The sequence below is a fragment of the Lineus longissimus genome, chromosome 2 (genome assembly GCF_910592395.1).
Source record: "Lineus longissimus chromosome 2, tnLinLong1.2, whole genome shotgun sequence".
NCBI classification, from domain to species: domain Eukaryota; kingdom Metazoa; phylum Nemertea; class Pilidiophora; order Heteronemertea; family Lineidae; genus Lineus; species Lineus longissimus.
The window spans coordinates 25,844,963-25,860,789 of record NC_088309.1 but is presented as its reverse complement, the minus strand read 5'-3'; the positions used below and the strand labels follow the sequence as shown (position 1 = coordinate 25,860,789).

Below are 15,827 nucleotides of genomic sequence, written 5' to 3'. Positions count from 1 at the left end.
ATCGGAGCATGTTCTCATTAGCCAAATGTTCACAGCCAGGGACTGCAAACGATGGCAAACCTAAGCAATACCCGTAGCAAATCTTTGATCGAGCCTGCTGCTGTGCAAAGATGGGCTCAAATAAAGACTTGATCACATTTATTTTTTCAATTGAAATTTCCATGAAGCTTCAGCAAAGGGGCTAAAGACTGCATAGATAATATTCCCTTAAATAGAAACAAAATTCAAACCCTCCCCAAAGTCTGCTCATTCAATGATTCCAAAGAAAGCACTACGAATCTCTCATGTACACAAAAGCAATGACCCAACAAGCACAATAACATCAGTCACATCAGTTTCTAATGAGTAATCATTCATATGAACTTCCAGTCTTCCACTTGTCTCATTTCTCTGGGCGTTGTCTCTCATGATCAGTTCCCAAGACGTCCTTTTCCATTTCCCAAAGATCAATACCTTGTTCTTTTATGGCTCGCTGAAATGAAGAGGAAAGAGTGTGAGAGATTGCCTTATCCGGCCACGGGCATATTGATTCATTTCTGGTCATTGACATGGACATCAATCGCACCATCCATGTAGATGTACCATATCTGAAGAAGACAATGGTGGTGATCCATCAGTCACGGCTGTCATGTCCTCTTTTTACTGCCTCGGTGTATGAATTGGGTTCATACCTTTACACAAGCCTGATAGTCCTTGAAAATAGGCGCACAACTATCTTCCTTCGACCCTTTCAAAAATTTCTCTTTGAACCATTCATTAAAACACGCATCATATTTTTCTTTCAGCTCTTGACAGTCTTTGTGAATGCTGTTCATCTTCTCTTATCACAACAACAGAAGTTTAGCTACTAAATCATCAGACAAATGGCCTGCTTGGGGACGGGGTGAGATATCAGTGGATGCCGTTGAAAAAGCATGCCCATTCATGGAGCCGTGGAACACCCATAAATAAATCGGAAATACCAGATACAAAAATAGTTCTCAATATGTGACGATCTCCTTAAACGAACACAGTATAAAAATATAAACTATTGGTCTTAGTCTCAAACACAGGTATTTATCTCGTTTTATATTGAATATTTTATGGATAATACATCAATTTAACAATTAAAATTTTGAAATCTATCCTCAGAACTACTTTAGTGAAGTGGCATCCAACATGGTGGAGAAGGTCTAAAACATTTCAGAAAACCAGTGAATTTCAGTCGAAATCATGGCGATCAAAGATGTACTTCACATTTTTCATCCTCACTTTCTAATGAACTTCATGTTAGCATCATGTTTCTTCGTTTTGAAGTCAACCCCTGGGATATGCGATCAGTTATTTGAAGATTGCCATCTGGAAATTGTGAGTATGAAAATGTACAGGGAAAGTGCAGTGCATTTTTGCATGCATGGATGCAATTGCAATGCTTTGGGGTTTGAGCTCATCATTCAGGAGCCGTGAAGTACTCAATGTTTACAGTATCACTTTATTTCAACTTTCAAGTCGTCTGTTGTTAACGACTTTATACTGGAACTTGTGATTAATATTTTGTTTTGTTTCAGCAAGAGTATGAAATGGTTACCTTCTTGGGGTGCATGATAGTAATCAAGAACAGGAAGACAAGTAAGTTCAACATTACTGAAACGATAGAAATTTTGCATTGGAACCTAAGTTGGCAGACACTAAATGTATTGTCTACTGCCAGAATAACCCCAGCAGGCCCCATTGTCTTCATTTCGGAACGACTTTAGAATTCCCGATCGGAAGTATAGGTCTAAGGCGCGAATGAATACCGAATAATGAACAAGTAGCCTAACCCTAACCCTAACCCTTTAAACCGATTCACAACTTATATAGTGCGGAGGAACATCCGATCGGTAATTCTAAAGTTTAGCCTTCATTTCTTCTATCATAAGACTTCTCCTTTGTAAGGACAGCATTTGCCTGTCCTGTGTGATGGCTCTTTTTAAGCCAAAAGATGGTGAAAGGAAGTTATTTAACAGCTATTCTGATAATGTCATTGTTCCAGCTGTTATAATTACCGGGTAAGCTTGATTATGTTGATTGATATCAATTTCAGGTAACTATCAGAGCTATCTATCAACGGTTTTCATGTTTGCCAAGGCAATAAGTTTGGTGATGTTCGTCCGGCAAAATCCCCTTTATGGTGTTATCTATGGATTGCTCATTCTATGTAAGTATATTGCAAAGATTGGTATCACAAACCAAAATGAGCTGCACTGAAGAACTGTTCAAGCAGATCTTTGATAAAGCATTAGAGTGCCTTTTGTGGCAACCTTATTTTAATCACAGCTGTGGTGAAATACTTTCCACAGACTGAGCGAGAGGAGAGGTAAGTTCAGATAATCATAAATTATCCGTCTAGAATCTTCTTTCAGCCCACAGCGTGTCATAATAAGAAATATTTTGAATCCTATTTTCCTTCCACTTTAGTTCATCTTGCCTTCCTACCTGAGCCAACTTATTCTGGACCAGAGGAAGTCAAATATTTCAAAGGGCCTCACTTAGATGTAAGTCGGAGCACAGTCACAAAGAATTTGTCAGTAGGCACTAGCAGCAGTATAAATATGCTCTTTAAGTGCCAGGAGATTAAAAAAGGTTTAAATTCTGATTGCAGCCAGATTATCTCTTCTTGGTTGATTCTGAAGAGAGTTTCAGTACAGAACCGCCATTGATGAAGTTAGTTGTGAGAACAACTCCTTTCTTTAATTCTGAAAACAACTTCAGCAAGGTCACTGAATCGTTAAAGTCATTGCCAAACATACTTTATCAAATAACTGTTTGATGCATTATAATAATATTACTCCATAAAACTGCAGAATCTAGACATGACAAATAGTGGTTAGGTCCAAGATCAATTTTGCTTCATTCTACCAACCTTTGTAATATCAGTCAAATATTTCGTCTTATCACGTGATGTGGCTAAACAAAACCATCCTTATGTTTGTAGGAAGAACTCGAGAATGGAGACAAGAGGATATCATGGATCATTGAGTTCTATGCAGCATGGGCCCCTCCATGTGTTAACTTTGCTCCAGTGTTTTCGGAACTATCGCACAAGTAAGTCGCGCATCTGTTATTCTCAATACTGTTGTGTGTCACTTCTATTGCTGAGTGTGCAGTTTATTGCCGCCTGTCTTTGGTGATTCCAGTGTCATCCAAGGTGATGCTGACACAACTCTGCTGATAGGTAGTCTAATACAGCTATGATACCAATGATACACAGACTACTGGTTAACTATTTCAAGCAGGATTTACTGAAACTTGACAATGTCTTGTAACTTTAAAGTCGCTATATAATAAGCAAGAAGAGATGACGATATGTAAGGGGTTGCATGTGTTGCTGTTTCATTTGGTTGACAGTTGGGAACCATATATGAAAGTTGTGAAACGGAGAGAGTTACTGTTTCAATCATATTCATTTGTAGGTACACTCTAGATAACTTCAAGTTTGGTAAGATTGATGCTAGTGCTTATCCAAAAGTGGCTGAAAAATATAAGATAGATGTGTCTGCCTGGTCAAAACAGCTCCCAACTCTGGTGCTCTTCATGAATGGGAAGGAAAAGTTTAGGCGGCCCATTGTTGATAAGAAGGGCAGGGCTATGAGATTCGGGTATTCTAAGGTAGGTTTTGTGACAGTATGGTCATACAGTTGAAAGCTACAGGTTGTATGATGGGTTAGTGAGGTACTTCTTCCTCTGGTAGCTTGAGGGTCGAGAACCCTCTGTTTGACAAATCATGTTATCTTATAAAGAACTAACGGGTTCTGCCTTCCTTGCATTACGAATCACCTGTAACTGACTCAGTAGATCCTGCCGTCCTTGGTTGTGCTCATTCCCACGGTCGTCATCACCGATATCGCCTATTTTTGATTTGAGTAGATAAATATTTGTAATATGTTATCCTCACATTTCAGGAGCAAGTGATTAAAGAAATGCAACTAAATGAAGTTTTTAACGAGTGCAAAAAGAACCCATTGCCAAAGAAGAAGAGCAAGAAAGGTTTAGAAGAAAAGGACAAAACGGAATGAGATAATTCGCTGTTCAGAAGCATCGAAATGACTGCATTTATCTCAATGTTACTGTTGTTCTGTAGTGGATGATAGATGATGTCAGTGGATAGGACATTGGAGCATTGATCATGAATCATGGATATTAAGTGTTTGTGGGTCTATTTACACATGACGTGTTTCAAACCTGGTTGTTGATTAAGATAGATTATTGACTGTTCTGGAGACTCGGATGGAAGCCATTTAAGTTTCTGATTTATGTGATGTTCTGGACGTATGGCTGCACTATGATTTTTATGAAGAAACTTTTTGAGTTGAATATACTCGACTGAGTGTGGTGTGGTGTAGTGCATGCATTTGAGCTGTTATAAAAGATGTCCGATAAGATTTAAAGGAGATATTTTGCTTGTTTGTTCAATATACGCTGAATAGATTTTCGAATAATCATATCATCGCTCATTTATATGTCTATTCATGATTACCTTTATGTTCAATGTATGCTACAGTTTGTCATGACAAGCTCCATGTAGACTCTCCAGTTACAGACAGTGTGTGTTGGGAGTGAGACTTACTTTTGTGTCAATATGTTAGGGTGATTTGTTACCTTTTTAATAAAGATAAAAGTAAAAGAGAAATTTGATGTTTTTGTTTCATTGTTCCTCTTGGTTATATCATATCACAATCCGGAAGAACCCCACTTTGATCACCTGGTTTGGATACAGGTTGTCTTCTCCATACTGAAAACCATGTCAAGATGCTTGTCATCTCTCCACAGCCAAATACTGGTCACTGCTGGTTTGGAGACTGGCTGTCTTCTCCATACTGACCATCATGTGATCTTCTCCACAGACATACAGATCACTGCTGGTTTGGAGAGGTTGTCTCCTCCATCACAGACCACCATGTGAGACACGTGATCTTCTCCACAGACATACAGATCACTGCTGGTTTGGAGAGGTTGTCTCCTCCATCACAGACCACCATGTGAGACACGTGATCTTCTCCACAGACATACAGATCACTGCTGGTTTGGAGAGGTTGTCTCCTCCATCACAGACCACCATGTGAGACACATGTCATCTTCTTCACAGACATACAGATCACTGCTGGTTTGGAGAGGCTGTCTCCTCCATCACAGACCACCATGTAAGACACATGATCTTCTCCACAGACATACAGATCACTGCTGGTTTAGGGAGGCTGTCTCCTCCATCACAGACCACCGTGTAAGACTCGTGATCTTCTCCACAGACATACAGATCACTGCTGGTTTGGAGAGGTTGTCTCCTCCATCACAGACCACCATGTGAGACACATGTGATCTTCTCCACAGACATACAGATCACTGCTGGTTTAGGGAGGCTGTCTCCTCCATCACAGACCACCGTGTAAGACTCGTGATCTTCTCCACAGACATACAGATCACTGCTGGTTTGGAGAGGCTGTCTCCTCCATACAGACCACCATGTGAGACACATGTGGTCTTCTCCACAGACATACAGATCACTGCTGGTTTGGAGAGGCTGTCTCCTCCATACTGACCACCATGTAAGACACATGTGGTCTTCTCCACAGACATACAGTTCACTGCTGGTTTGGAGAGGCTGTCTCCTCCATACAGACCACCATGTGAGACACATGTGGTCTTCTCCACAGACATACAGTTCACTGCTGGTTTGGAGAGGCTGTCTCCTCCATACAGACCACCATGTGAGACACATGTGGTCTTCTCCACAGACATACAGATCACTGCTGGTTTGGAGAGGTTGTCTCCTCCATCACAGACCACCACGTGAGACACATGTGGTCTTCTCCACAGACATACAGATCACTGCTGGTTTGGAGAGGTTGTCTCCTCCATTACAGACCACCATGTGAGACACATGTGATATTCTCCACAGACATACAGATCACTGCTGGTTTAGAGAGGCTGTCTCCTCCATCACAGACCACCATGTGAGACATATGTCATCTTCTCCACAGACATACAGATCACTGCTGGTTTGGAGAGGCTGTCTCCTCCATCACAGACCACCATGTGAGACATATGTCATCTTCTCCACAGACATACAGATCACTGCTGGTTTGGAGAGGCTGTCTCCTCCATCACAGACCACCATGTGAGACACATGTGATATTCTCCACAGACATACAGATCACTGCTGGTTTGGAGAGGTTGTCTCCTCCATCACAGACCACCATGTGAGACACATGTGGTCTTCTCCACAGACATACAGATCACTGCTGGTTTGGAGAGGCTGTCTCCTCCATCACAGACCACCATGTGAGACACATGGTCTTCTCCACAGACATACAGATCACTGCTGGTTTGGAGAGGTTGTCTCCTCCATTACAGACCACCATGTGAGACACATGTGATCTTCTCCACAGACATACAGATCACTGTTGGTTTAGTGAGGCTGTCTCCTCCATTACAGACCACCATGTGAGATACATGGTCTTCTCCACAGACATACAGATCACTGCTGGTTTGGAGAGGTTATCTCCTCCATACAGACCACCATGTGAGACACATGTGGTCTTCTCCACAGTCATACAGATCACTGCTGGTTTGGAGAGGTTGTCTCCTCCATCACAGACCACCATGTAAGACACACGTGGTCTTCTCCACAGACATACATATCACTGCTGGTTTGGAGAGGTTGTCTCCTCCATACAGACCACTATGTAAAGACACGTGTCATCCTGTCTACAGTCCTGGAGATCACTGCTGGTTTGAACAGGTTGTTTCCTCTATACAGATGACCATGTCAAGACTTATGTCATCTTCTCCGCAGTCATACAGATCACTGCTAGTTTGGAGACAGGTTGTCTTCTCAACACAGACCACCATGTCCCCCAAATTAAGATGTCATATCCAGCCACAGATCACTGCTGGTTGAGACAGGCCGTCTTCTCCCCCTACAGACCACCATGTCCCAAGAGATGAGATCTTCAATCCTTGTAATGGAACTCGGGAGTCCTCAGGAGATACATATACATGTATGTTGTATTTTCAAAATCATCATGTCATGCAGACGTGCAGTCTTGTCCATAGGTGTAACTACATCATCACCTCCAAGATCAGGTTGTCGTCCATTTCATGTACATACCATAACATTGTCTTCTTGATATTGCACTGATGGACAGACATCACAACCCAAATTTATAAAGATGTGTTCTTTATTTGTACATGTACAGAAAATTCTTTTTTAACAAGGATGTCTCCTATCATTCGATCTCAGTTCAACAGGATATTTCAATCTTAACCAGCAACAAGGTTCAAAGCCAATATACCAGTATTCAGCAACTGAAGTGAAGGTCCAAGTTGGTTTCTAAAGAATCTCCTACCGAGTTCTGACGGGTGTAAAGTACTCAAATAAAGACACCAATGGCGGAATCATCACAGCTTTACAAAAGTCTAAAACATCCTATCCATTCCTGAACCCAAGCACCAGTTTATGTATCCTATGGAAGATGGTCATAACGGTGGCCATAGTTGTTTGAGTTCCATGTGTAATGATTGGGGGATCCACTCGGTGTATTCTCGGTATAAATCTGAAACAACAACATCAGGCAACCGCATTACTGTACAATTCATTTGCGTATATTAGATGCATGCCCATACTGAACTCAACTAGACCTTGAATAGCATGAGGATCTCAAACATTTATTCCAGCTACTGTCATCGTATCACCTAATCAAGTACACATGCTATCAGGCTTTGGTTGTGCAAGTATGCAATAGCTCTCTGAAGTTGGGTGTCACGAATGTACTCACAATTGGGATCTTTTTTCCATGCTTTTTCAAGATGTGTCTTGCTATCACAACCTTCTGCGGCAAGGGCTTTGAGCAAGGTTTCTGTACGTGGCTGGAGTTTGGCCCAAGACTTGATCATCGTCGCTGGGGTCGATAAGAGGACAGCAGTGAATTTCTTCAGCAACGGAAATACAGCACCTTCCAACAGGAACTTCGCAAAGTACTTGTACTTTTCTAGACTCGTTGGATACTCTAACTCTACAACAGGGAGCTCCCAGGAACACCGACCTGCAATGTAAAGGAATTGTCCCAGCATTTACAATGTATAGCAAGATTATGGTATGGTTAAAAACGTAACACTTAAGTATTTGAAGATTGCTCTTTTGTTCACATGGTCTAGAAGTGTCAAATAAAGTAGATGTCAATAATGGTGACGGAGCATTTTTACGTATGTTATACTTATAGCCAAACAGTAAACAGAAACTCACCATAACAGGCTGTCATGTTACACATCACACTTCCTATATCCCGGTCATACCGTGGGGGAGGATCATCCAGCGGCTTGGAGAACTGACAATGATGTGGGGCAAAAGTGGGCAGCCATTCAGGTTCAACGACTGATACGCCCCTCATGTAAAGCCTGGAGGTTTCCACTATCTCTTGAAACAGGACAAACTGAGCATTCTGTTTGTAGAGAACGGAATTTGGATGGACGAACGCTGGGTCTTCAAGAATCATTGTCTGAAAGGTAGGTATATAAACTCAAAGGCAAAGTTAAAGAAGAGAGGATGAACTACTGCCAGCCATTCCTACTGCATCATGTGCTATGGAGGTACAGTGTACCTGTAAATTCCTAGTTGGTAGGATTGTGCACATTTTCTTAGAAACAAGTTCATGGGCACTAAGGAAAAGGCAATTATATGACTGCATTGTAGGCCCTACATGTATAGCAGGTATGGCATAGTCAGGAAAAGAATGCCTTCTGTCCTAAGTCTTGAGAGCATGAATTCAAAATGTCGATCTCATACCTCGTATGCATTCTTTTTCTTTTTCTTTTCTTCTGAAGTACCTGAGACGGGGTCTGGAAGTCTCCTGAAATAGAAAGAATAACAGATAGAATACATGCATGTAATAGTGTGATTCAATTAGCCGTGACAGTCATACAAAATAAAATGTTCAGTATTTTACAGTAATCTATTGAAACAGTCCAAAGACCTGCTCCATGGCATGCACAGTAAACGATTTGGATATACTTTTCCCAACTATCAATTTTCTCATCTCCAGCTTACCTTGCTATATGATCAGAAAGACCTGATAATACTATCTGTCGCAGAAGCTTTGCCTGGAGATCAGAGGGTGGTGTCATCTTCGGGTCGAGAACGAGATTAGCATTGGAGAGAACACTGTTAACTGAAACAGGAAGGAAAATACTCACTCAAACACTTGACTCGGCTCTTTTGGCCAGGGAATTTCCAGATTGAAACAAGATTTGTCTTGTCAATATGGTGCATTTGGTGCACAGATGGCACACAACTGCCCCAAACCAGTCAACATTTTGCTTTATACATGTAAGTTAGTTAGTATAGATGGACTTTAGGTACCTTATTTTTGACTTAACAGAGTAATAACATAAATCAGACCTATAACTTGCAATGTGAGTAAAGGTATTCCATGTACTTCTAAATGTACATTGGTGTATCTGTATGTGTATACCTGTATTAGTCAGTTGAGCCCGGAGCTTCCTGACCTCTTTCATAGCCTTTAGACGTATGCCATGCTGGCCACAGAAGCCTGGTGTGCAGCCAGCGTATTCACATGCACCGACGGCCTTCAACAGAACCATCAGATCACCAAGGAGTAAAGAGTGACCCATTCCTGCCCAATTCTTCCTCACATTCATCATGAACACTCTCTTCTGCTTGAATTCTTCTTTCTGGAAACAGAAAGTCCAGACCAGTCCATTACAATACAGTCTATTGCTCGACAAGTTTCCACTGAGTCAGTTGGCCCAAACATTCAATTATTATTATGGTATTTCCAGTGCATGTGCATTGTCCTGTTGCCTGGGTAAGGTTTTTATAGACTTGTTGAAGCAGTTGACTCCAGCTTTCACAAACAATTTTCAACAAAACTTGCTCAGAGGAATTGTGCCAAAAAAGTCATGTGAAAGACAATTAGCAACCGCTTGTAAGTTGATGGGAGGAAATTTCACTGCAAGAAAACAAGTGTAGTGATACTGTACCTCTTGATCATTAGTTGGTGGCGCCATTGTCTCTATGAAGACTTCCTGGACTGATAGGGCAGCGACAATGGCTACAACATACGGTAGGAGATCGTGCTGGTGTCCTAATGCTAACATTTTGCCGTATCTCGGCGACACTGGGAAGTAAGCCATCGTCCTTCCAAGAGGTGTTATACGGGCACTTGGAACTGGAAACAACATAGGTAAATGCCAATTTTTACAACAAATCCTGTCACAAGACTAAAACAAGAACAATGTAATTCTTAGCCCTCTGAAATAGATTCCTGTCTGCATAGGCAAGGGTAGCCAAATCTGCACTCCAAAATCAAAGAAAATCGCCCAAAATCAAACTGTATATGGTCCTACCGGAAGCTACATCAAATTATCTAGATTGGCCTCAGAATCCAGTACATATCCATAGAAAAAGCAATGATATGCCGGTATGCACCAGTCTAGAGCAGAGAAAAATACACCTACCATTCTTTGCACCTTTCTTCCTTTTCTGCTGTGGTTCCAAAGCACCAAGGTTGGTTAGCAGTCTCTCCGCAGCCTGAACAATCAAAATAGAGAAGGGATGTGAGAAGCTGTATGCCAACCACTAGTATAGAAGACAAAGATTGAACAAGACGAATGGGGTAAGAGTCCAACTAGCAGTAGTGGGGTAAAACACCATCGTAAGTCTTCAGCGGAACTGTTATGCAAAGCTTCTTGTAAGTAATTATACTAAAGCCATCGTATAGAATCAGCTCAGAACACCAAGTCATAGTACCGGGCCCTACCAGCCACCAAATCAGAAACTACAGTGATATGCACTCTGATATTCTTGTTCATACTTACAAGCAATGCTTCTTGACTAGGTGGCGTAGGAAAAGGGAAATTGACCACTTTGTCAATATTCATGTCCTTCATCTGGAGCACGAGGTCATCGACTGGTCGTCTGGTCATTTCTGGTTGCGCAAACTTTTCAAACTCATCATTGAACACAGCCGACGAGTATAACCTGAAAAACAATTGCGAGTGCAAAAGTCGATATCTGTCCCAAGAGATGGTGGCAGATGCAGCCAGTTACTCTTTTTTGATCATTAAAACTGATATCAATTCTCTAGGCACTGGGGCAATTTGGCATACCTATAACAGTGACCAGGTCCAGTCCTTCCAGCTCGTCCAGCCCTCTGATTCGCTGAAGCTTTTGAAGTCCAAGTAATTTGAAATGTTGATACACCGGTCACTTTATCGTAAAACTTCGTCTTGACCTTCCCAGCATCGATCACATATTTGACACCTGGAATGGTAAGGGACGTCTCTGCCACATTTGTGGCCACAACACAGAGTCTGCTGCCAACTGGTGGTGGCTTGAAGACCTGAAACCAAAAGTGCAAGATTCACTTATCAATGTTACAAATACAAAAGTAAACGAAAACATTCAAGCTTTCACTTGGCAACCACTGATTCGGAGTCTCCCTATTTTAAGACAACTATATTTGTATGCTTATATTGACTTACCTTCTTCTGTTTGTCTGATGAGAGTAATGAATACAGTGGCAGGACATAAAGTGGTTGGTGGTTCTCCGACACCCCCTCAGGCCCCTCCTCCTCCTCACTATTACTGTCTCTGTCGTCTACTTCATTGAACTCATCCTCCTCCTCTGCCTTCTCCATGTCTGCTTCTTCATCACCGAATGGTAGGGTAGAGTAACTGAAGAAGAAAACAGACAGTAGCTTGGCACAATTATGTAAGACATGCTGTTGAAAAAAGATACACTAATTAAGTAAGAAATGCTATCGAAAACAGCTACACTGTCTAAGTAATATAGTTGGCTTTGTTTCATAACAGAGTGATCGACAGCTGTTAGTGGATGACTTTCCTACCTGTCAAGGCTTATCTTAGGTAAATTCATTTTAGATTTCGATTCTGTTGCCTCAGCCTCCTGTTCTTCTTGTTGCGTTTTCTTCACGTAGGGAAACATCTGCTTGAGTTTCCTGCACAAGGAGTGCACTTCATTCTGACCAGTCACAAACACCAGGATACCACCCTCAGGCAACATACGATGAATTTTACTAATCTGGAATTGATTATGAGTAGACATTATGACTGGCAATCATCAGTTGTAAAACTGGAGTCAGCAGGAAAAGCTATAACTTTCAGCAAGTTTCTCTAATATGTCTGTTCCTTGTGTTATAGGGGTAAATGTCATGCCCAAGGATTCAAAATAGGGCAACGAGATCATTACTGCAAGTGCATAGTACAGTGATTTTACAAGACATAACCATATGGTATTGAATCAAAAGTGAAGTTTATGGTAAAACAAGCAGAATCTGAAAATGAGAGAAAAAGACCATTACCTTTTTGAATGTTTCACCCAGGTAGTCATCCCCAGGTGTTCTTTTATTGAAATGTATCGTGACTGGGTATTGCCTCGAATCAATCTGAAATCAGATCAACCATGGTTATTCTTCATACAAAAGTGGGATGAGTTGCAGGTAAGATACAAGGCAGAAAGAAATGCATCTTATTTCAGCAGTTACCTGAGGTTGATATCAATAGATTTTCAAAAAACATATTGTCTTATCGTATGCAAGAGTTTGCCGTATTGAAATATCTTTCCCAATCGATGTCAATGCTACATGAATCTCACCTTGATGACTGGTGGAGTTTCTTTGAACAATCGTCTGTTTTCTGTGAAATCTTCTACTCTCAATGTGGCCGACATGATGATCAACTTTAAGGGGTTGCCTTTCTGAAGGAGAAAAAAAAAATTTTCAAAATTTTTTTGTAGACAACCAGAGTGATGATTATCTGATGATTAACTGAAATAACATTATCAGAGATAAAGTAACAGGGAAACTATCTAATTTTGAATAAATAAATACAAACCTTGTGCCTGAGGGGTACAATTCTCGATAATAAACCAATCAGAATATCAGTGTAGACACTCCTCTCGTGGGCTTCATCAATAATGATCACACTGTATGAAGTCAGGAGAAAATCCTGAAATTGAAAATTAATACTTCAAAATCTCTTTGTATGGTAAAAGAACAACTTTGGACTGTCTTTTTATCAAACAGGGTGATTTGAATAATGGATGAGGACTTTTTGGGTATAACATTACAAACACTCAGGGACAGAGTCCAGAGTCTGGTGAGCTACAGCCTCAGACTCAACATGGAAGTGAAACAGACCAGACCAGACCAAAACAACAATGAGAAATAAGTCTCACCCTTTGTATAGCTTTGAGTAGGACACCATCAGTCATGAACTTCATCTTCGTGTCATCAGTCACATTGCCCTCGTATCTGATCTGATAGGACACCTCTCTGGTTGACAAGTTCATTTCCTCAGCAACCCTGTGTGACATACTGATGGCTGCTACCCTCCTTGGTTCAGTTATTCCAATGATACCACCATTGCTGCAATGAAGAGAGTACTTCTAATTTGATGTGGCATGATCTGCAAATGGAGCTGTGATATTATAATTTATCAGAATTCAAACATTCTGTTTAGTCATTGACAAGAACCAGATATGAAACGTTATTAGCAAGATATGCTGCATTTCTGCATAAGACCACACAAAACTTAGGAATCCAGCAAACAGGTAGCAGATGAAGTGACAAAGCACAAACATGTCTTCATGCAAATACATAGGATTTAGGACCAGTTCAGTTAGCTTCCCTGAGAAAGACCACATTGATTACAATGTATGTTAACTTACTGTGCATATCCTGCTTCGTAAAGGAATTGAGGGACTTGAGTAGTTTTGCCCGATCCGGTCTCTCCACAGAGAATGCAAACAGGGTTTTCATTGATGGTTTCCATAATCACCTGCTCCTCACCAAGAATGGGTAACTTCAAGCGCTGTTCCTGAAATAAGAGACAAATGGATAATTTATCATAGCACTCCCAACCTTTAGTTCTTGCACAGTAATACCAATACATGGTGCAGACTCCTTCCAGAGGAGATCCTTAGCCTGTCCTATATATCCTCAGGTGTCAATAAAAAGTACTTCACTTTCACTTCGATAACTAATCACCATAAAAGTGCCTCTGTACACATTCAGGTATTTGGAATATTGCATACAATTCATTAAACAAAATCAAACCAGACGCGACAAAGACTTGTTCGCATGACTAGATTGGAAATTTGACTCCGACTGCAGCTGAAGTGATCAAATCAAAGGAGAGTAACTTACTTGTATGTTAGGTTTTCTCCTCAGAGGAATATGTGTTACTGGAATGTGCTTCCCTGGCATTGCATGTTTAGGAGCCTTAACTGTTTCCTTTACACATCTTGACTCTCTGTCATCTTCAAAAGGCTTCTGCTTTGTAACTTCGTCCTGAGCAACAACATCATCAACTTTGTCATCCTCAACCTCAATTTCCTCCTCCTCCTCTTCCTCCTCTTCATCTTCCGATGATGACTCTGACGAACTTTCCTCCTCAACTTTTTTCTTTTCCACCTTTTCTGTCACTTTTCTCTTTGGTTTTTTATTGCTACCACTTATAGCATTGATCTTCACATCACCAGACGCTGTCTGTTCAAGTTTAACATTCCTGAAATAATCACATTATCTCATAATTTGAGTGACCACAAGTGGGACTGCCTAACAAGACTTTTATTTGTATTGCACAGATGTTTTGGACAGATATGTTCCAAAACCAAACTGACAGAAAACCAAGTGGATTTCAATTCAAACACCTTGAAAATCAATTAAATACCATGCTCACCAGTTTTTTTTACCACTATGAATATCAGCCGTAGATGTCAGAAGTTTTAATTCATCATGACTAGCTTGTATAGCAGCTAATGACTCCAGCAGCCCGGCCCTCTGGAAAGAAACAATGAGTCAGGTCAAAAACATAAGTAACACCATTGTAGGTCACAACTGATTGGTTGAGACTAAATGACAAGGCCCAAGGTCACGATAGAGCTCACATTAGAGCTTTACAGGATTCAGACAGTTCTAAAACCAAGACTAACCATGAAAGCTTGGAGGTTTCTTAACCTACCCAAAAAGTTACTCAGCCTACAAATACCTTTTGTTTCTTTTCTTTCTGTTCCACTATTTTTTCTAGCCTTTTCCTTTGTTTCTTATTAAGGAGTCTCTTCTTTGACTTGGCATCCTCTTTCACCACAGTCTTTCTTTTCTTGCTTGGCAGAACAAGTTGGTTGGTGTCCTCTTCATAACCATCATCAGTTTTGTTACCAAGGTCTAGTTTTATCTGCAAGATAGACATACTTGATTGAATAGGCATAGGCATAAATAAAAAACTCATAGAATTACTGCACGCAGTCCTACCTGTGCCATAGTGACAAGGTCAATGGAATCAAATCCACCAGGCTCAGGGACAGGGTGCAGGTGTGACAAGTCACAATAGACATAGTCTGATAGTCAATACGATTACAATACAGATTAAAACACAGTGAACGGATGCAGATACAGATTCCAACACACACCCTTCCTCACAAGGTAAGAAAGATAACACATGATCTAGAAATGACCGACATAGAATAATCCATACTCATACTGTAAATATCATGCAGGATGGATCAAACAATAACATGAAAATAACCTTTTTCTCTTCAGATCTATCAACAGACACATCTTTCTGAATCCTGGCTTGCCAGTTATGTGTTCGTTTTTGTTTACCCATGATTTTGGCTCAGCTAGATGAAATAACTTGTAACATAACCATTATTTACAAAAATAGCAAATTTTCACCACGTGGGCCGAAGAGCACCTGAGGCGGATGACGAATCTGAACGGATATTTAATATAGTGCTCTAAATAATACTAGTTGGTATGAGAAATGA

The 15,827-nt window shown here is 40.8% G+C and overlaps 2 protein-coding genes across 2 annotated transcripts; one reads left to right on the top strand and one right to left on the bottom strand.

The window, feature by feature from the left end:
* Positions 1–1,148: 1,148 nt before the first annotated feature.
* Positions 1,149–4,644, top strand: LOC135483854 (thioredoxin-related transmembrane protein 2-A-like). The gene is made up of 7 exons (XM_064764904.1): positions 1,149–1,347; positions 1,548–1,608; positions 2,066–2,179; positions 2,440–2,516; positions 2,957–3,066; positions 3,435–3,630; positions 3,924–4,644. Exons 1-7 carry the CDS (start codon positions 1,213–1,215, stop codon positions 4,035–4,037), a joined length of 807 nt encoding a protein of 268 aa, XP_064620974.1. The 5' UTR covers positions 1,149–1,212; the 3' UTR covers positions 4,038–4,644.
* Positions 4,645–7,249: 2,605 nt separating this feature from the next.
* Positions 7,250–15,747, bottom strand: LOC135483853 (probable ATP-dependent RNA helicase DHX37). Its single transcript, XM_064764903.1, has 21 exons — positions 15,587–15,747; positions 15,050–15,235; positions 14,741–14,841; positions 14,206–14,566; positions 13,728–13,876; positions 13,236–13,425; positions 12,893–13,006; positions 12,654–12,755; positions 12,361–12,444; positions 11,887–12,080; positions 11,521–11,713; positions 11,146–11,378; positions 10,855–11,017; positions 10,495–10,567; positions 10,018–10,205; positions 9,489–9,708; positions 9,065–9,185; positions 8,804–8,867; positions 8,264–8,516; positions 7,797–8,063; positions 7,250–7,574 (listed from the first exon to the last, which is right to left on the bottom strand). Exons 1-21 carry the CDS (start codon positions 15,665–15,667, stop codon positions 7,498–7,500), a joined length of 3,414 nt encoding a protein of 1,137 aa, XP_064620973.1. The 5' UTR covers positions 15,668–15,747; the 3' UTR covers positions 7,250–7,497.
* Positions 15,748–15,827: the final 80 nt, after the last annotated feature.